At 42.1% G+C, this 20,728-nt stretch overlaps 1 protein-coding gene across 1 annotated transcript; it reads left to right on the plus strand.

Annotated features, from left to right (window-relative positions):
* Positions 1 to 5,875: 5,875 nt before the first annotated feature.
* Positions 5,876 to 18,511, plus strand: trmt10a (tRNA methyltransferase 10A). The gene is made up of 7 exons (XM_083937208.1): positions 5,876 to 6,272; positions 9,178 to 9,346; positions 9,438 to 9,509; positions 9,585 to 9,659; positions 11,712 to 11,861; positions 11,956 to 12,061; positions 17,945 to 18,511. Exons 1-7 carry the CDS (start codon positions 6,085 to 6,087, stop codon positions 18,130 to 18,132), a joined length of 948 nt encoding a protein of 315 aa, XP_083793334.1. The 5' UTR covers positions 5,876 to 6,084; the 3' UTR covers positions 18,133 to 18,511.
* Positions 18,512 to 20,728: the final 2,217 nt, after the last annotated feature.

Consider the following 20,728-nt stretch of genomic DNA (forward strand, 5'->3'; position numbering starts at 1 on the left):
ATATGATCTAAAAAAACACTGTACTCACGTTTAAAATGGATGGAGCGTCTGCTGTCCAGCACCTGTTCCTGACATCAGGCGGAATCCTGTCCTCCTTTGGTGGAGCGGAATTTTTCCTTACCGGTTTAACCTTCAGTCAGGACTCAGGCCTGATCAGCAGAACGTCCATCCCATCCTCGTCGCCAAATGTGAAAGAAATTCTCTGGAGTCTTCAGTGTTTCTCAAATCATATCTTTACTAAATACTGCTGCAGACAGGAGAGATCAGACCAACAGCCGGGTCTCTATCATCTCTCCCTCTCCTCCAGTCACTTCAACATTTAAAGCCATGACATCAAAAGGTCCTTACAAACACAAGGCACATCAAAGCAATCAAAAACACACTACCCCATATTTATGACCCCAGTGGGTGTTATCAGTGTTTATGACCCCTCTTTGTTACCATTTGCAAACCCCATGTGACTCCTATCCACAATCCCCCAGCACTTATTCTCAGCTTGACTGTTATGCTAATCAAGGATTTACAATCATAGATGAATAAGGTAGGTCATCTTTGGTTATTTCTCACAAAGGACATTGCTTTGCCAGACCAAAGATTGAGAAGTTGCGTTCCCAATACTTGAAGCGGAAGGATGTACAGTGGCGTGACCGTGTCAAAGAGCAATGGGGACCTCATCAGCTGATGGCAGAAATACTGGTGAGCTTACTCTTTTCATTAGTAAGCTCTGTGATCACATGGATGCTCGTTTTCCAGAGGATGAATTAAAGGAGTGGTCTGCATTTGACATTGAAGCACTGTGCTCAGACATCAGTTTTGACTATGGATCAGCAGATATTGCCACACTGGCAAAGAAGTATGAGGCCATTCTCCACCAGCCACAGTCTATGGAGGCCATTAACAGTCAATATGCTGAATTCAAGAACATAATGAAGCAAAAACTTAAACAGGGGTCAATCAGCACATTCTCAGATATGGTTGCTGCAGCACTTAGATGTGAGGAGCTAAAGGAGATCTCACAGCTTGTGGATATTTGTGCTACATTTCAAGCTTCCAGTGCAGATTGTGAAAGAGGATTCAGTTTAATGAATCATATCAAAACAGCATCCAGAAATCGTCTTGAAGTGGCACATTTGGACCAGCTGATGCGCATAAAGTCAAAGCAAGAAGCAGACGAATCCATCAACCTGGACAAAGTGTACAACCATTGGAGAAGTGTGAAGGACAGACGTGAAAAATAAGGTAAAATTTAAGTCAGATTTGTGCATATTCTAGTGACATTTATTAAGATTTTTTACTTATGGATATTAATCATTAAATTATGTTACTACTAGATAATTTATGGGTAGTAGAAATGATAATAAAAAACTGAGTAATTACATATTTTACAGAAAGAGTTACAGGAATTTACACTGTATCACAAGCTACAGCACACGTCATTGTGCAAAATGTGAATGTTTTAATGTGAACAAAATGTTATGTCTGAAAGGTGTATATGTATAATTTCTTCCAGAACAGGACCCTCAGCCAGGCCACAACTGGACCTCACCCAGGCCAAAGCAAGACTCTTCCCATGGCCAAAGCAAGACTCTTCCCATGGCCAAAGCAGGACTCTGCTTGCTGCTGTAATTTGGTTCTTTTAATAAGCCATGTAACTTGCTATGATCCAAGGTTTTGAACAGGTGTGATACTGGTGTGTGGCCACATCGTGCACATCTGATGTTGCTCACAGTCGTCCTCAGTGTGCTCAGGGAGCTTGTGTGTATGCCCAGACACATGAAAAATTAGAGGGAACATTGGTTACAGCCCTGAGCCACGAGTCACGAGTCAAGAAGAACTTCAAACAACAGAGCTTCAGAGTCCGCTCCTCTCGGTTCTGTAGGTAACGGTCCGTCTGTACTGATAGTAAGATTAATGCAAGCTCAGCAGCCTTACTTTTCTTACAGTTAAATTGGTTAACTTTGATTTGTTAGCAGCCGCAGCAAACTCAATAAGACCCAAATTGTAATTGGACTTAACACCTTGTACAAACTTTTCAAATACTTTTGGATCAGCTCCTTGTATCTTGTAATAAGCTCACTAGTAAACACTAGTTTAAGACACATCTCATGATTGACACACCAGTCATACACACATCTTATCTGTATCTCACCATAAGATATTTACATAACTAACACTTCTGTTCTCACTAACCTGGAGAGTAGCCGAGAAACAATGTTTATTATGTATTTCGTATAGTGCCATTGTCATGTTTAGATTATGTTTTGTAACTTTTGTTCTTGCATAGCCGAGATATTAGTAGTGATTAGCCAATTCCAAGTTGGTGAAATAACTGCCCAAAATGTTGCAGACACTAAATGAACTGACAAATGAACTCTGTACATCTATGGACTGTGAAAGATGCCCTTAAAACCGCACATCGGGTGCAGTCTCAAGGAAATCGGGGGGATATGTAGGTGCAACCGGCATCCCAAAGATGATTGTTCAACTCTGGATTAACGTGAACTTTCAGTTTGATTATGAGAAGGCTTCAGCCTGATCAAACAAAAGGGAAAGACTAGGCCCGAAAGCCTGGCAGCCTTTGTCCCTGAGGGCATGGCCACAGACAAAGGCCTGCCATGCAACCTTCCCCCACAACAGGTCACACCCAGGTGTGAATTCTCCAAGGGACCCCCAAACTGTTAGTTCATTGGCTGACCCGACCTCTGTTGATGACATCATCAGTGTCTATAAAACTGTAGGACACTTCCTGCTCTTGCTCTCTTTCTTGGCCACTTTTCCTTGGACTCTCCTCTTGCACTCAACTCGACACTCTCCTGCTGGATCCAGGGACCAGCTGCCCGCTGTCCCTTGGCCTTGAAAATGGCCTGTATGGTATAGGATCATCAGCCAGGTTAACCAACAGGTTACCAACTCAACTGAGCAGAACAAAGAGCGATCTGATTCCTCTTTTGTCTAAGAACAACAACCAAGACAAGAACCTTTCTTCAACCAGCTTCCTTTACAAGGACCAGCCACTGGCATCGAAGCAACGCAACTTATCTCCCATCTCATGGACCCGTAACTAATCACCAACTGGGCATTATTACATGTTATAGGACTTTATGAACGGCCAAGCATAGAACTGTAACTTTGTTATAACCTGACTATAACTTCTGAGGTCTTCAGCCTGCTGGCTTTTGTGTGTAACTTAAATGTTCACACCTTCTCTGCAGGGGTCCAAGCCCACACCTCTCCTCTTTGTCTTACACACACACACACACGCACACACGCACGCACGCACGCACGCACACACACACACACACACACACACACACACACACTTGCTGCTAGCTTTAGTTAGTTAATTGTGTTTTGTTTTTTGCATTTATTAATTTGTTAATAAATGTTTGTGTTTACCATATGTGTGTTTATTTAATATTACACAAAGATGAATGAGCCAGCCTCTACTAAGAAAAGATCTTTTAAATCTTTTAAATCAACTGATTAAACTATTACATTTATCGGTGGTGCCCCGAGGAACTCTGGTTTAACTAGAGTAATTTTTATTATTATCTTTGATAATTATTGGTGATAACTAATATTTACTTGATTAACGATAAGTTTATTGAGAACACTCAATCTCATAATCTGAACATGAGTCAGGGCCCTACATTTAATTGGTTCTCCGTGTGAAGCTTTTAATAAATGAAAGTTATTCATTTTTAGTAATTTTTCTTTATTAATTTCCTTTTTCAAATATTTCATTTGATAGGCACACTTTTAAACCAATTAATCCTAAAGTACCTACACTTTGCAGGTCGAGTGTAGAGAACCAGGAGGTAATGGATATGCGTCCTTTTTGGTCACACTGTTCAGTAGTCTTTAGTCCACACAAAATACCATCTTGGGGCTCCTCTTTTTCGTAACCATCACAACTCCTGAGGCCCATGGGCTGTCTGACGGTTCAATAATGCCAGCTCTTTGCATCTCTTCCACCACTGAGCCATGGGGAGGCGCAGGGGACATGTCTTGATGGGCTGTGCATCCCCAGTGTCTATTTCATGCTGCACCAGGTGTGTCAGACCTGCTTCTTTGATAACAGATAACACCTTCCAAAGCTCCTCCTACTGCCACTGCTCCAATTGGTCCCAATTCTGTCTCTATATCTCTCTCACTGTTGTCAACCTGTCCATCCCCTCCACCGAAGTTGGGTGGGCTGGGGGAGATGAAGTGGAGTGTGCTGAAGGGGCCTGACCATTGCTGGGGCCATGGGGCACCAGTGGCAAGGTGATGCGGATTGGGTAGTTGTCTCGCTCATTTTTGTGTCATGGCAATATGTCTCTATGGCTGTCCCGACCAGGAGGTGTGGCTTTGGGGACTGTGTGGGTGGTATCATTCATTGAATGTGGGCCAACCTCCCACATTCAATGTCACTCTCCCCTTACCAAGCATAGGGGCCAGCTCACCAGTCACTGCCCTCAGCTGCACTGTATCTGTTCCTACTGCGTCCCCTCTGGAACCACATCTGGCCTCATTAGTGTTGCTGTGGAGCCCGTGTCCACAAGGGCTGTACATGAGGCCCCACATATAGTAACGCCTGCTTCAGGGGGGAGTGGAGCCCCTCCCGCATACCCAGCAGACTGGAGGGTGTTGGAGGGGGCGTGTGACACTCTGCGGCGACTGCATGGACACAGCCCGGATCATTTCGGTCATTTCAGCCACCAATGCAGTCGGTGAATGCAGCAATTCTCTCCGCAGGAACACACTCTCCAGGACTGCTTTTCATGGTTCGGCCCTCCACAATCTCCCTCTCTAGAGCCATCTCCAAAGCCTCTTGTATGGAGCGGGGGTGGGCGAGCTGGGTCTGAATGCGCAGCCCTCTGGGGGTTAAGGTCTGGATGAACTGGTCCGTTGCAAGCTCAGTCTGTACGGCAGGGGGCATGTGGGCATAAGCCCTCTGGGCTAGAGTTTAATGTCGTTAGCTCATGGAGAGGCTCCCCAGGCTGCCTGCGTCTGTTGTCATTTCAGAGCGCAGGAGATCGGGCTATTCACATTGTCCAAAACATCTCTGTAGGGCTCCAACCAGAGCCTTTTAATCATTTCTTTATTCTGAGCTGAGCAGTAAATGGCACGTTAGTACATCGGCTGTAAGGCACAATACCAGCTGTAGTGCTTTATCATTCTCTGACCAGTCCGCAGCTTGTGATAGCAGTTCAAAATGGGCATGAAATGCCTGCCAATTTGCCTTACCGGGGTACTTCTATGTTTTACATGGGGCCTGGTAAGCATGGGCATCGCCATTTTGCGATACAGGTTGCATGTTCTCTCTGCTGTAATGTTGTGGTGGAGCCGACATGCCAGTGAGGAAGCCTTCCTCACCCCCTCCGCTCTGTCGGCGGGCGCGAGACAATCCAACGAGTCCCAATTGAACCACATTGACCTCTGCTTGTAACATTAGTGCATTACACAGACACCTTTAAACATTTGCACAACTGATTAACTCATAATAACAGTAACACAGTAACTCAGCTCATTACAATATATTCAAAATGCATACAGATAAATACAAATGGTAAGTAATACAAACGTAAATTAATAAAGAAGCCATTTCAAACAGAAATATCCATTTTTGTCCCATTTGAGCAATTAGTTAACGCCTACATTTACATCTTATTTAATGACATAATTTATCCATCATGTAATTTTTTTATTTATGTATTAATTTATTATTTGGACAGATTCAGTCCATAGAGTGCATATCTATCTACCTAAAATACATCCTCAATACAGTAGATGGTCACAGCGTTTCGATGGCTCCGACAGCATTTGAATGCATCTGGCGCGGGTAAATTACGTCATCTGCGCGCACCCAACACAATACATGTGGAATCTGAACTGTGGTAGCTTATTTAGTTTAGTTTATTTCCTTGGCTCGTCTGTCTGTGGTTGGATATCAGGGTGGTGAAGTAATTAAAAACAGTTCCGTTCTTGGTGAAACTATAAAGAAGAACTCCGCTGCCAGTTAGCTTTCTGCAAAGAGCAGCTAACAAGCTAACATCAACAGAGCAACATTAGCCAGCAGACAGTCATCGCTGCTCTTCACAGATGGCTGATGATAGCGTGAAAACGGAAGCGCCAGCCCAGCAGGAGAATGGAAATGACAAGAGCAGTCAGAAGACAGGTGGCAGCGAAGTTAACGGAGAAGCGACAGCTCAAAGCCAAACTGTGTCCAAAAGGCAGAGGAAGAAGCTTCTGAAGCAGCAGAAATGGGAAGAAGAGAGGGAGCTACGAAAGTGAGTGGGCTTTTTTTCATGAATGCATTCAGGTCCGATAACGTGTCAACTGGTAGAGCACGCTCTTCTTCGTGCGCATGCGCGAAGGCTGCACGCTGCCTGTTGCTACTCTAGCCTTTGAGTTCGCTTTTCTAAACTTTCTTAACTTTAATTCTCTTTTTGTCCTTTCTGTTTCTTCACCCTAACTTCTGTGAAGTTCTGCCCTCTACAATGAGGTGACTTTCGATTGTCTTTTTCAAACAACTCCCCCTGGGATTATTAGAGTATTTCTGATTCTGATGCTGTTATACCATGCCTTGCTGTCATTTTTAAATTAGGTATCAAAATATGCCAATTTAAAGATGTATCGCTTTGCTTGTCGTGGCTTTGCTTGTCGTGGCTATCTGTCCATCAGTCTACCACTGACTGAGAAAAGTATGCGATTAAGTTGGTGAAATTTTTGCTAGCAATAAATAAAAACACAGCTGCAACGAATAATTGATTGAAATTTAATTATCGATTAATCCGTGTGCCAGATACCTGGAAATAAAGGCTCCAATACTAAAATTGTCTTTTGGTTGGTTGGTTTAATGAGCGCGGACATTCAGTTTGCGATTAAAGTATTTTTAAGGTTTTCACAATGTGTTGCAGCTGCACCAGTGATAAGGGGATCTTGGCTACCAGTAACCAGGGTTGTTTCCCATATCACAGTCACAACAGCACACGTAGTGTCATTGTCACAGAAAACCAAAGACAATGGAGGTTGAATACAGCATAATAAAGAATAACCCTTATATATGTTTGAATAATTTAAGAGTAAAAATCGAGATTCTCTGTTTCCAGCTTCTTAAATGTGGATATTTTCAGGTTTCTTTCCTTCTCTATGATAGTAAACTGAAAAAAACATTTGAGGACATAATCAGGGGCTTTGGAAGCATTTTCTTCTTCATGAAGCACACAGATAAAACATCAATCAGCAGGAATGGTTTATCACTGTTGTTCGTTTCGTTTCATAAATAAAAATAGCCCAAAACAGGAATGACGAGTGTAAACAAGAGAACAAGATGATCGGACAGGTTATTATCCAGTTGATCTAAAACACTTTATTTCAAGATTCAAGATTCAAGATTCAAGATTCAAGAAGCTTTATTTATCCCGAGGGAAATTATTGTGCAACAGTTTCGATACAAAGGCGGAAAAGGATCAGAGTGACAATAAGCATAAACATACCTCAAATCAAAATAAAGCTAACGTAAAATAAATCAAGCAATGAACCAAGTGTGACAGAGTGCAACAGACGTCGTGGTTAGGCGTAGGTATATACAATATACAACAATACGCAGCGTGCAGTTTAGCAGCAGATTGAAATAAAATAAGTACAAACTAAATAAGTGAGAAGGAGCGATAAGTTATAGTTATTATATATAAGTTATTTGGTAATAACTAACTAATTAACTGAAGCTGCTGACTATTGTGGGCCCCAGTGTTTCATTTACCCATCACACTGCATCCAAACCATGTATACAGGAGGTATATGAATACTTTTTTACTGTTCTATGCAAACACAATCATGTGACCAATATTGGTGTAATAACAGATATACTGTGTGTGCATGTATGTCCTAAACTGTGTCATGCAGCAGTAAGTAATTTAAAGGATGACTCTAGTGATGCAGAGACACTACAATCCCATGGAAACACCAAAACCAACAATGAATTGATCCAACTAACTAACAAGTAGGATATACAACAATTCACTATGATGTCTCAACAATAATAATTGCTCTTCCAGGTGGCTAAAGCCAAAGCGTTTTCTGATGCCAACACTAGTAAACAAGCCCATCAGACCGAGAAAACAGAGTAAATGGCTTGACTTACTGTGTGATCTGCACCGAAGTGGAAGTAGAATTAATTTACAAACTTAAATTTCATATTTGTACATGAACATTTCCATGTCAAATTATTATAGACCTATTCAAAGATGTAAACAAACATTCTAAATGTGCCCTAGTTTATTTCCTGTTGCAGTATATGTGAATGACATCAACTGACAGGAAGTTAACAAGGACCAAGGCTGTTGCCTAGCAACGGAATTCTGTTGAAAAGGTCTGAAAGTAACGTTGATGAGAGAAAGCAGTCAGAACATTTGGGTGACGCTCAGCCTGAGGTGGTGGTTTACATAAAAAATGGAAATGAAGAAGACTTTACGGGATATTTTGGAGGTGTTAAAGCATGGGCTTTTATTGTGAAGGACTGAAGTATGGTCCTAGATGTTTTCACAACATTGATGTTAATGTGGACGACCAGCTCAACTCAACATTACACCATCATTTATATTTTTAGCTTAAAGAAAAAGTTTGATAGAATTCAGCCAAAAAGTGTCTGTCTGGAGACACAGATGTGTTCTCTGTGAGAAAATGTCTCCACAAACACGATGATGGAGGTTTGTTGAACCTCTATAGAAGAGGCCCCTCCTCCTCCACAGTCTGTGGTCTTCTCTGTAGCACTCGTATTTTTGACCACGTCCACTCTTTTTAACCCCCTCACCCACAGGTTCAGATGAATAAATTTAGTATTTTCTGAAGGAAATCGATAAAACCCTAGACCTTTTGCTGTATATCAGACGGCTCAACCCCAAACACAACATGGTTTTGTCATCGCTTCAACTTCAAATCAACAACAGTCTTTAACGGTGTAACAGTGTTTACGGTAGAATCTGGATCACTTCAGGTCAATGGAAGCTGCTTGCGTCCTGCCCCCTGGAAGTATCTTGACGCCTGTTGTTTACAAACATTCTGAACTGCCATATACTATATAGAAATGCTCACTACAGCATCAAATGTGTATTTTCTTTGGATGTTTGACTACTATAAGAGAGTCTGCGGAATGGTGTCATATCAGTATGCGTCCTTTGCTCTCTGCTGCAGGCAGAGACGAAAGCAGAAGAAGCAGCAGCGACGGCTGCAGAAGCACAGTCATCAGGAGGACGAGGGAGGAGAGGCCCAGAATGTCAGGAAACGTCCACGGAGAGAGGTGACGGCCAGCTCTCTGAGGTTGGTGGTGGACTGCAGCTTCGACAGCCTCATGCTGATCAAGGTAAAAAACAATGTGAAAAGATACCCACCATGTGTATATTAAGCTATCGACCGAGGTACTCACTCTCCTGATAATTTGCTCGTGCCTTCAGGATGTTGGGAAGCTTCACAAGCAGATCCAGCGCTGCTATGCTGTGAACAGACGAGCCTTGTCTCCAGTGCAGGTTAGTGGCTACTGACTGACATGAAACGTTAAGACAAACCTGTCTGATGTATAACTACTCTTCTCAACCCTCCAGTTTTATCTGACAAGCCTGGGAGGACAGCTGAAACAGAGCATGGATGAAAAGGACAAAGGATGGGTGAACTGGAAGGTAAGCATGATCCTGAGGGATTTATTTTTTAATTTTCACAACCAAACCACCACACTGCAGTGTGGCTTTTGTTCGGGACTAGTCCTTTCAACAGGCTGTGCAACAGAGTCCCGTGTGTGTGTGTGTGTGTGTGTGTGTGTGTGTGTGTGTGTGTGTGTGTGTGTGTGTGTGTGTGTGTGTGTGTGTGTGTGTGTGTGTGTGTGTGTGTGTGTGTGTGTGTGTGTGTGTGTGTGTGTGTGTGTGTGTGTGTGTGTGTGTGTGTGTGTGTGTGTGTGTGTGTGTGTGTGTGTGTGTGTGTGTGTGTGTGTGTGTGTGTGTGTGTGTGTGTGTGTGTGTGTGTGTGTGTGTGTGTGTGTGTGTGTGTGTGTGTGTGTGTGTTTTTTCGCGGTCGCCGTAGTCAGTAGGGCTGAAAGATGAATCAAATAAATCCACACCCAGTTAGTGTAACAGAACACAAAAATTGTTTTTAAAAATATGCTACATAATGTTACCAACCATGGGCTTCATGTGCAATCCACATGTTTGCATATAACATTGGTAAAAGAGTTGCGTAATGTGTACATAGCAAGTGAGAGAGACGGTGGATCATCTCAGAGTCAACAGATTTCACCGATCAAAACAGAGAACAAAATAGCATTAAAGTTGTCAAGAAGTAAATGAACAGTGTAGGTTTCCATTTGTTTATAAACGAATGCTGCAGCTGCTCAAACCCAGTAAAGTCGCTGTGTCTTGCTCCCTAACTACTGCGTAAATCGAAGGGAGTTAGGCTTTGAGTTATCTAAATATATAAATACAGTGCCATAGGCAGTGTGCTTTACTTTGTGTGATTTCAGTTCAATGTTATTTATAGTGCCAAATCATAACAAAAGTTATCGCAAAGACACTTTTCATATATAGTAGTTCAAGACCACACTATGACTTATGATTTACAGAGACCCAACAATTCCTCCATGAGCAGCAACGGATGCAGCAATCTTGTGCACACAGTGGTGATGAAAACCTTCCCTATAACAGGCAGGAACATCAGAACAGACCCAGCTCTATGGAGGACGGACATCTGTCTGCACCGGTTGGGGAGAGACATTCATGATGATAACTATGATAATAAGAGGAATATGACTTATCATAGTTATGGCAGTGAATATACTAGAATGATACGAATAGAAGAAGTCATAGCAGTACTGATTATTATAATAATAATAATAATAATACTAATGATGATAATAATAGTAGTAGCAGGAGGCATTAAGCTGAGCCATGATGATCCAAGGAAACATGCAATTTGTAACTGTAACTGACAGGAGATCAGTAAGATTCTTATTATTAATAAATAATAAGAATATAGATAAGGAAGAAGATGGAGGGAGTTAAGGAATGTAAAAAAAAAAAAACCTTATTCGATTGCAATATTGGTCTAAAAAAATCTCAATTTAATTATTTTCTCATATCATTCAGTCCTTAAAGCATACTCCCTAAACCAGAGACGGTCCTATTTTATTCTCTATATTCTGGTCATATGACAGAAAAAACAGACAGAATCTATCTACACTATGAGCTACACTTGCACTGTTTATTGTAATTACCTCCTTTCCCTATATTGACCCACATATCTGTATGTGTATATATATATATATATATATACACATACATACATGGAGAGGCGTGGTCATTCTTCTTGTCTAAAAACCGTATGGTGGCTGCTCCTATGTTACAAATCCAGTTATTATAATATTAACATACATGGACTCACAGAGAGACATATATTAGAGTTAATGTATTTCTAAACAGATTAAAGAAGTTACGTCAGAACAAAAACCCTGTCATCATAAAGTTCTGTAAAACCACATCTTCTGTTGCCAGTCATATCATGATTGTCCGTGTCCTCTTTGTACTAAAACCTCTGCAACAGCATCAAGGCTGTTGATCCTTGCAATAATGGAAGCAATTGCATTTATTTGCATAAATGTTCTTCTGATATCATTTTGACTGGTATTTAATATTGTATCATATTTGTCACAATGCAGTGTTGCATAACTGTGTGTATGTGTGCAGGACATCACCATTAAAACAGAGCACTACAGTGAAGTTGTGGTGAAGGAGGAGCTGGTGTACCTGACGTCAGACTCTCCAAACATTCTGGAAGAGCTGGACCACAAAAAGGCCTATGTGATAGGAGGCCTGGTGGACCACAACCACCATAAGGTGTGTCTGGCTTCACAGCTGCAGTGCCCCGCTGCCTGTAACTCCTGCTTGCTGATTTGAGCCGGTCAGTTTTCTGTCTGGGTTTTACTTGCAGGGGATCACCTTTGAGAGGGCGAAGGAGCTGGGGATCGATCACGCTCAGCTTCCTCTGAGCAGTTTTGTCAAGATGAACAGTCGGAAGGTTCTGGCAGTCAATCATGGTAAGATATACAGGATACGAGTAAAAAGTGCTTGGATTTTGAGTACAGTTTGTTGCAGAGTCTAACCAGCTAGTATCACCTCTACTGGGGTGGTCACTCGTCTGCATTTGCGCATGTGACGATACCCTGCAATACAACATGGCCATAATGGATTATAAGATGGTCGATGCTAACTTTTCACCTGGGACCTGTTAGCTTAAGCGCCAGTCTGTTTTACATTGTTACACTGCGCCAAGTTAGTCTTCATGTATGTAGCCATCAAGTGCATATTTAAAACCATTTGTGAGGATTCTCGTTTTCATACAAGTCAACTGAAGGCGTAAAAAAGTCAGCCAGAGATGAAGATTCACAGAGCTACCGCTTATTAGTGAGCTAGCTACAGCTGAAAGAACCTACTAGCGACTGCTGTCATTTCAACTGGCAAATTGGACAGCTATTAAAAATGAGATGCTACTTTTGTCCACTAATGGGTTTGACTATTGCTATTTGTAATAGGTTTTGTTCAGAAATGCTGGATTTCATAGCTTATTGTTGATTGGAAGATTATAGCTAAGCTAATATAAGCTAACACAACCATAAACCTTCTGTGGCCTGAGAAAGTGTGACCAAGCTATGTTCTTAATATGGATAACCCTACATGAAATTCTAGCTCTTAGTATATCAAAAATTATTATGGGGTTTCATTCTGTATTTTTGTATTTTAAAATGAAAATGAAACAGTCACTCATTTTTAGTTTTTTAATATTCATTTGTGAAAGATAATCGAATGATTAAAAGGTACACGGACCGGCCAGCCATTCATTAACGGCAGCCTGCTGCTCAGTCAAGAAGGCGATGTCATTCTCTTAACTGGGGAGGGGAGTGGCTGAACCCGGTTAAAGATTAACCGCCATTCTAAAAAGTAAGCGAACGCACTCGCAAGGAGACAGCGATTATTCCATTGGTCAACACTTCACTTGGAATCCTATTGGTTGAGGAATTTTAATTGGGTTGTCACTCAAAAAATCCAAGCACAAGCCAGAAATCTGCAAGCAGACAACTGGAGAGCAGTGAGTGTGAGGAGTAGAACTGAAGCTGGAAGCAGGAAAAAGTGTGAGCAACAATATATTGGCGCACGAGCGTACAGTTTTAAGGCAGGAGCAGAATAAATGTGACTAGAAACTATTTGAACGCACAAAAGATGCTATTTGAGTACAAGGGCAGAGTTTAAAGGAAAGAATGATAAATCTGAACGTGAAATCAGTAAATAATGCGCTCAAACTGAAAGAGCAAGCTCTTATATAAAGATAGTAGTATTATATTATATATTATAAAAGATAACACAATTATTGTGCCCCATTCTGTTTCCCAGTGGTGCTCTTATTTTGTTTTGTGTGGGACAGGTGTGTTTTGGGTAGTGTAAGCAAAAGTATCGAGTTTTGAGTCTACGCTGTGAATGTGATGGTAACACACAGCAAGCAAAACAAAGGGCCTTTAATGCCAAAGATTGTCCCACTGTAAAGTAATAAAGCCTGAGTTCATTGCTGCAACCACCGCCGTGCTGTTTAATTCTTGGGCTGTGTTAACCCGGACCACTAGACACAAGTTACCGGTCGCGAGCAAAGTTAATAGGATGAGACCAGTTCACTCCCAATTACAGGTCAGAGCGTTGAAGCTGCTCTTCGTGGCATCACACGATTCCGAGGCATATATTTCGGAGGCATACTAGATTTTAAAAACTTATTTTTGTGTTTTATTTTTTTTAAATGAGTTCTGCAGAGAAGGGAGACTGGCGTTGGTCACAGTTTGGAATGAAAGGAAGAAAACAGGACAGTAACACAGCTAATATCGCTCATCTAATTAATTAATATATATATATATATATATATATATATATATATATATATATACACTGGGTACGGAAAGTATTCAGACCCCCTTAAATTTTTTACTCTTTGTTAAATTGCAGCCATGTGCTAAAATCATTTAAGTTCATTTTTTTTCCTTTTAATGTACACACAGCACCCCATATTGACAGAAAAACACAGAATTGTAGACATTTTTACAGATTTATTAAAAAAGAAAAACTGAAATATCACATGGACATAAGTATTCAGACCCTTTGCTGTGACACTTGTATATTTACCTCAGGTACTGTCCATTTCTTCTGATCATCCATGAGATGGTTCTACACCTTCATTGGAGTCCAGCTGTGTTTAATTCTAATGATTGGACTTGATTAAGGAAGCCACACACCTGTCTATATAAGACCTTACAGCTCACAGTGCATGTCAGAGCAGATGAGAATCATGAGGTCGAAGGAACTGCCTGAAGAGCTCAGAGACAGAATTGTGGCAAGGCACAGATCTGGCCATGGATACAAAAAAAATTCTGCTGCACTTAAAGTTCCCAAGAGCACAGTGGCCTCCATAATCCTTAAATGGAAGACGTATGGGATGACAAGAACTCTTCCAAGAGCTGGCCGTCCAACCAAACTGAGCAATCGGGGGAGAAGAGCCTTGGTGAGAGAGGTAAAGAAGAACCCAAAGATCACAGTGGCTGAACTCCAGAGATGCAGTGAGGAGATGGGAGAAAGTTCAAGAAAGTCAACCATCACTGCAGCCCTCCACCAGTCAGGGCTTTATGGCAGAGTGGCCCGACGGAAGCCTCTCCTCAGAGTAAGACACATGAAAGCCCGCATAGAATTTGCCAAAAAACACATGAAGGACTCCCAGACTATGATAAATAAGATTCTCTGGTCTGATGAGACAAAGATAGAACTTTTTGGCCTTAATTCTAAGCGGTATGTGTGGAGAAAACCAGGCACCGCTCATCACCTGCCCAACACCATCCCTACAGTCAAGTGTGGTGGTGGGAGCATCATGCTGTGGGGGTGTTTTGCAGCTGCAGGGACAGGACGACTGGTTGCAATTGAAGGAAAGATGAATGCGGCCAAGTACAGAGATATCCTGGACGAAAACCTTTTCCAGAGTGCTATGGACCTCAGACTGGGCCGACGGTTCACCTTCCAACAAGACAATGACCCTAAGCACACAGCTAAAATGACGAAGGAGTGGCTTCGGAACAACTCTGTGACTGTTCTTGAATGGCCCAGCCAGAGCCCTGACTTGAACCCAATTGAGCATCTCTGGAGAGACCTCAAAATGGCTGTCCACCAACGTTCACCATCCAACCTGACAGAACTGGAGAGGATCTGCAAGGAGGAATGGCAGAGGATCCCCAAATCCAGGTGTGAAAAACTAGTTGCATCATTCCCAAGAAGACTCACGGCTGTATTAGCTCAAAAGGGTGCTTCCACTCAATACTGAGCAAAGGGTCTGAATACTTATGTCCATGTGATATTTCAGTTTTTCTTTTTTAATAAATCTGTAAAAATGTCTACAATTCTGTGTTTTTCTGTCAATATGGGGTGCTGTGTGTACATTAATGAGGAAAAAAATGAACTTAAATGATTTTAGCACATGGCTGCAATTTAACAAAGAGTAAAAAATTTAAGGGGGTCTGAATACTTTCCGTACCCACTGTATATATATACAGGGCCATTCAAGAACAGTCACAGAGTTGTTCCGAAGCCACTCCTTCGTCATTTTAGCTGTGTGCTTAGGGTCATTGTCTTGTTGGAAGGTGAACCGTCGGCCCAGTCTGAGGTCCATAGCACTCTGGAAAAGGTTTTCGTCCAGGATATCTCTGTACTTGGCCGCATTCATCTTTCCTTCAATTGCAACCAGTCGTCCTGTCCCTGCAGCTGCAAAACACCCCCACAGCATGATGCTCCCACCACCACACTTGACTGTAGGGATGGTGTTGGGCAGGTGATGAGCGGTGCCTGGTTTTCTCCACACATACCGCTTAGAATTAAGGCCAAAAAGTTCTATCTTTGTCTCATCAGACCAGAGAATCTTATTTATCATAGTCTGGGAGTCCTTCATGTGTTTTTTGGCAAATTCTATGCAGGCTTTCATGTGTCTTACTCTGAGGAGAGGCTTCCGTCGGGCCACTCTGCCATAAAGCCCTGACTGGTGGAGGGCTGCAGTGATGGTTGACTTTCTTGAACTTTCTCCCATCTCCTCACTGCATCTCTGGAGTTCAGCCACTGTGATCTTTGGGTTCTTCTTTACCTCTCTCACCAAGGCTCTTCTCCCCCGATTGCTCAGTTTGGTTGGACGGCCAGCTCTTGGAAGAGTTCTTGTCATCCCATACGTCTTCCATTTAAGGATTATGGAGGCCACTGTGCTCTTGGGAACTTTAAATGCAGCAGAATTTTTTTTGTATCCATGGCCAGATCTGTGCCTTGCCACAATTCTGTCTCTGAGCTCTTCAGGCAGTTCCTTCGACCTCATGATTCTCATCTGCTCTGACATGCACTGTGAGCTGTAAGGTCTTATATAGACAGGTGTGTGGCTTCCTTAATCAAGTCCAATCATTAGAATTAAACACAGCTGGACTCCAATGAAGGTGTAGAACCATCTCATGGATGATCAGAAGAAATGGACAGTACCTGAGGTAAATATACAAGTGTCACAGCAAAGGGTCTGAATACTTATGTCCATGTGATATTTCAGTTTTTCTTTTTTAATAAATCTGTAAAAATGTCTACAATTCTGTGTTTTTCTGTCAATATGGGGTGCTGTGTGTACATTAAAAGGAAAAAAAAATGAACTTAAATGATTTTAGCACATGGCTGCAATTTAACAAAGAGTAAAAAATTTAAGGGGGTCTGAATACTTTCCGTACCCACTGTATATATACACACATACACAGGAGGACACGTATTTTTAATAAAACTCGAACTCTTTCAGTTCACTGTGTTTTCTAGTAATTCTTCTACTAGACTTTATGCCATTTATTCCTTCAACCTCACCTGTGAGCCTCCAGCTTCTCCTCCTCCTCTTCCTCCAGCTTCTCCTCCTCTACCTCCTCCAGCTTCTTCGCTTCTACCTCCTCCAGCTTCTCCTCCTCTACTTCCTCCAGCTTCTCCTCCTCTACCTCCTCCAGCTTCTACGCTTCTACCTCCTCCAGCTTCTCCGCTTCTACCTCCTCCAGCTTCTCCTCCTCTACCTCCTCCAGCTTCTCCTCTTCTACCTCCTCCTCTACCTCCTCCAGCCTCTACTCTACCTCCTCCAGCTTCTCCTCCCCATACTTCTCCAGCCTCTCCTCCTCTACCTCCTCCAGCCTCTCCCTCTCTACCTCCTCCAGCCTCTACTCCTCCAGAGATGTGTCGAGCACTAGCACTACTGAATGTCTACTATCCGTCACCTGACAAAATATATTGATGCATGGGACAATTTGGGGTGTAACAATCATCAATTTTGATGATACGGTTATAGAGGAAAAAACTTTTGAGTTTGGACGAAGAAAATCAAACGCACATACACACATGGACACCGATTTAACTGTTAATGTAGATTAAAGCTCTGATATTAAAATCTTCTAGCTGACGTGAACCAGGCAGAACAAAGTCCTTAAAGTAGGAGTCTCCTGTAGGACTCCTGACCACAGACTAGCAGACCGGTGTGCGAGTGGGGACGGCCAATCACACAAGAAAGGGCAGAGCCAATGGAGGAGCTTGTGGGCGGTCTAAACTAAGGGAAACAGGCTTCAGCTGGAGCGGCTGTTTTCTGCTTGGGCCTAGTGCTTGACGTGTCTCTGTTTACTATAGCGTAAGATTGTTTTTGGAGGGTAAAAAGTTTAGGAGACCAAAAACGGCCTTTTGAAAAAGTGAATATGTTCAATTATACCGAAAATAACCAAAATGGTGAAAACGTTCTTTAGTAGTTGTGATCTCAAAATTGAATCAATAATTGTGATTATGACTGTTGCCATAATGGAGTAGCCCTTCTGCCTATGTTTGGTTTTGAAAGTGTGCTTTTGTGCCTCCTTCAGTGTTTGAGATCATCCTGTCATACCTGGAGAAGGGCAGCTGGCAGGAGGCCTTCTTCACCGTCCTGCCTCAACGGAAAGGAGCAGTGGCTGTCGACCAAGACGGTACAAGTCTGCAGGAAAAAGAAGAAGAAGATTCTGACTCTGACTCTGATGCGGACACACCAGACCAAACTGAGAAAAGAGTCTAAAACTAGTTTATATGGACAACTTCAAAGTTCAGACATCTCCTGATCTGGGATATATTGATGCTGAAGGATATTTCTGTTAACATCGTATTCTTTGAAATTTTTCAATGTTTGTTTTAAAGCATCTATTTATTGAAAGTTTTACTTTGTTCCTCCTGTAATAACTTAGTTGAACAGCTAATGGAGATTTCAGTTTTGATACATTTTCTGGCATTATAAACAGATCTTATTCTAGAAAAAAATTATACTTTAGTTCTTATTCCATTTTTTCAAGCTTTCAAACTGGTACAGGTGTTTTTGTTTAAAAGGAAAGATTTAAAGCAGGATAAAGTCACATGACCATTATTGTTACTGGCCCTGGAATTCTTGGAATATTGTGGAATTTTTGAGAGTATAGTCACAATATAAAAATAAATGAATATGATCCATTTTAGGGAGAATAAATAAATAAGTTTGGGTAATATATTCTTTTGCAAATTGATCTCTTTATATTAATATTATACAGCATAATGTCAGCCAAATTGACAAGTCACACACTTTATTATTCTAACTAGAAGTCAACGGATATGGGATATGGATTAGATTTTTTTATGGCCGATGGCGATCTTTAGAAATCAGGGCAGCTGATGCAGGAAAGTCTTCAGACCCCCTTCATTTTTGTCTTTGTTAATTTGCAGCCATTTGCTCAGAAAGTTGATTTTTTTTCCCTCATTATTGTACACACAGCACCCCATGTTGACCGAAAAACACAGAATTGTAGAAATGTTTGCAAATGTATTAAAAAACAAACAGTGAAATATTACATGTCCAAAAGTATGGGGACCCTTTTCTCAGTACTGAGTAGAAGCACCTTTGAGCTCATACATCCATGAGTCTTCTTAACAATGATGCAACACATGTTTCACACCTGGATTTGGGGATCCTCTGCCATTCCTCATGCAGACCCTCTCCAGTTGAAGGACAGACATTTTCAGCTCTCTATAGATGCTCAGTTGTGTTTAAATCAGGGCTCTGGCTGGGCTATTTGAGAACAGTCAGAGTTGTTCCTAAGGGCGTGATCACACTGTCCTCCCGGACCACGACCCGGACTTTAGGGTACTTGTCCCCCCTCCGTCTCCCCCCCGCGCCCCAGCCCCGTTTGTTAGGGTCATTGTCTTGTTGGAGGGCAAGCCTTCGGCCCAGTCTGAGGTCCTGAGCACTCTGGAAAAGGTTTTCTTCCAGGAGATTTCTGTACTTGGCCCCATTCATCTTACCCTTCAGTTGAACCAGTCGTCCTGAAAAACACCCCCACTGCATGATGCTACCACCCCTATGCTTCACTGTTGGGATTGGATTGGGCAGGTGATGAGAGGTGCCTGGTTTTCTCTACACATACCGCTTAGAATTAAGTTCCATCTTGGTCTCATCAGAACAGCGACTCTTATTTCTCATAGTCTGGGAGTCCTTCATATGTTTTTTGGCTTCCGTCGGCCAACTCTGCCACAAAGCCCTGATTGGTGGAGGGCTGCAGTGATGGTTGACTTTCTAGAACTTTCTCCCATCTCCTCACTGCATCTGTGGTGTACAGTCACAGTGATCTTTGTGTTCTTCTTTACCTCTCATAAAGGCTTTTCTTCCCCGATTGCTCAGTTTGGCCAAACAACCAGCTCTAAGAAGAGTTCTGCTCATCCCAAATGTCTTCCATTTAAGGATTACGGAGGCCACTGTGCTCTGAGGAACCTGAAGTGCAGCAGAAATTATTTTGTAACCTTGGCCTGATCTGTGCGTTGCCACAAATCTGTCTGTCTTGCCGCAAAGTAGTCCCTGTCCTTCAAGAAGAATTCAAACCATTTTAATACTGTGCTAGAAGGTCCCACCCAGTTTTCCAGATGTTCTAGTAGAAGATTGTGATTGACTGTGTCAAATGCAGCACGTCTAAAGCGAAAACGTCAAAACAGCTGTTCATTAACATGAAGTTGTTCAGCTGCTTCAAAATGGCTTTTTCAGTGATTTTGCTGAGAAATGGGAGGTTGATATGAGTCTATAATTGTTCATTAGTAAAGTGTCTAAATTGTTATTTTTTTTGAGAGGTTTGATAGCAGCGGTTTTCAGGACCTGTTTATAGTCCGTAGAAAATCTGAGGCCATGCAGTTTGAGACGTCCTTGAAAAGGTCTGTTGGTAGAACATCGAGGCAGCAGGAGGATTTCAAATGTTGTACAATGAATTGATTTTAAGTGGACACATGGACAACATACGTATGTCCGGCACCTGATGTGGAGGCACTAGGGGTTTTTATGTGCATCACATTTGCGGCCAGTCATGTCTATGTGAAACCGAGGCGAAATATTAGTCCTTTCCCAAAAGATGGCAATTATCGACTCTTTATCAAAACAGGTCACACACAGACCATCAACGCTTTGTCCACACTTCTTCACAGAATGTGCCGAACAAGCTGTAAAATATGTGCCTGGAAAACAGATAAACGTCCCATGCACCAGCTGACTACTAATGTGTTTAACAAGAAACCAGCCTCACTTTACAGAGGCTGCTGTCTCCCCAAAGCTGACACAGGCCCGTGACAGGAATAAATGGAAATGGGTTGTCCGACAAAAGTTCAGC

Source organism: Echiichthys vipera, assembly GCF_963691815.1.
Source record: "Echiichthys vipera genome assembly, chromosome: 22".
Lineage (NCBI taxonomy): Eukaryota > Metazoa > Chordata > Actinopteri > Perciformes > Trachinidae > Echiichthys > Echiichthys vipera.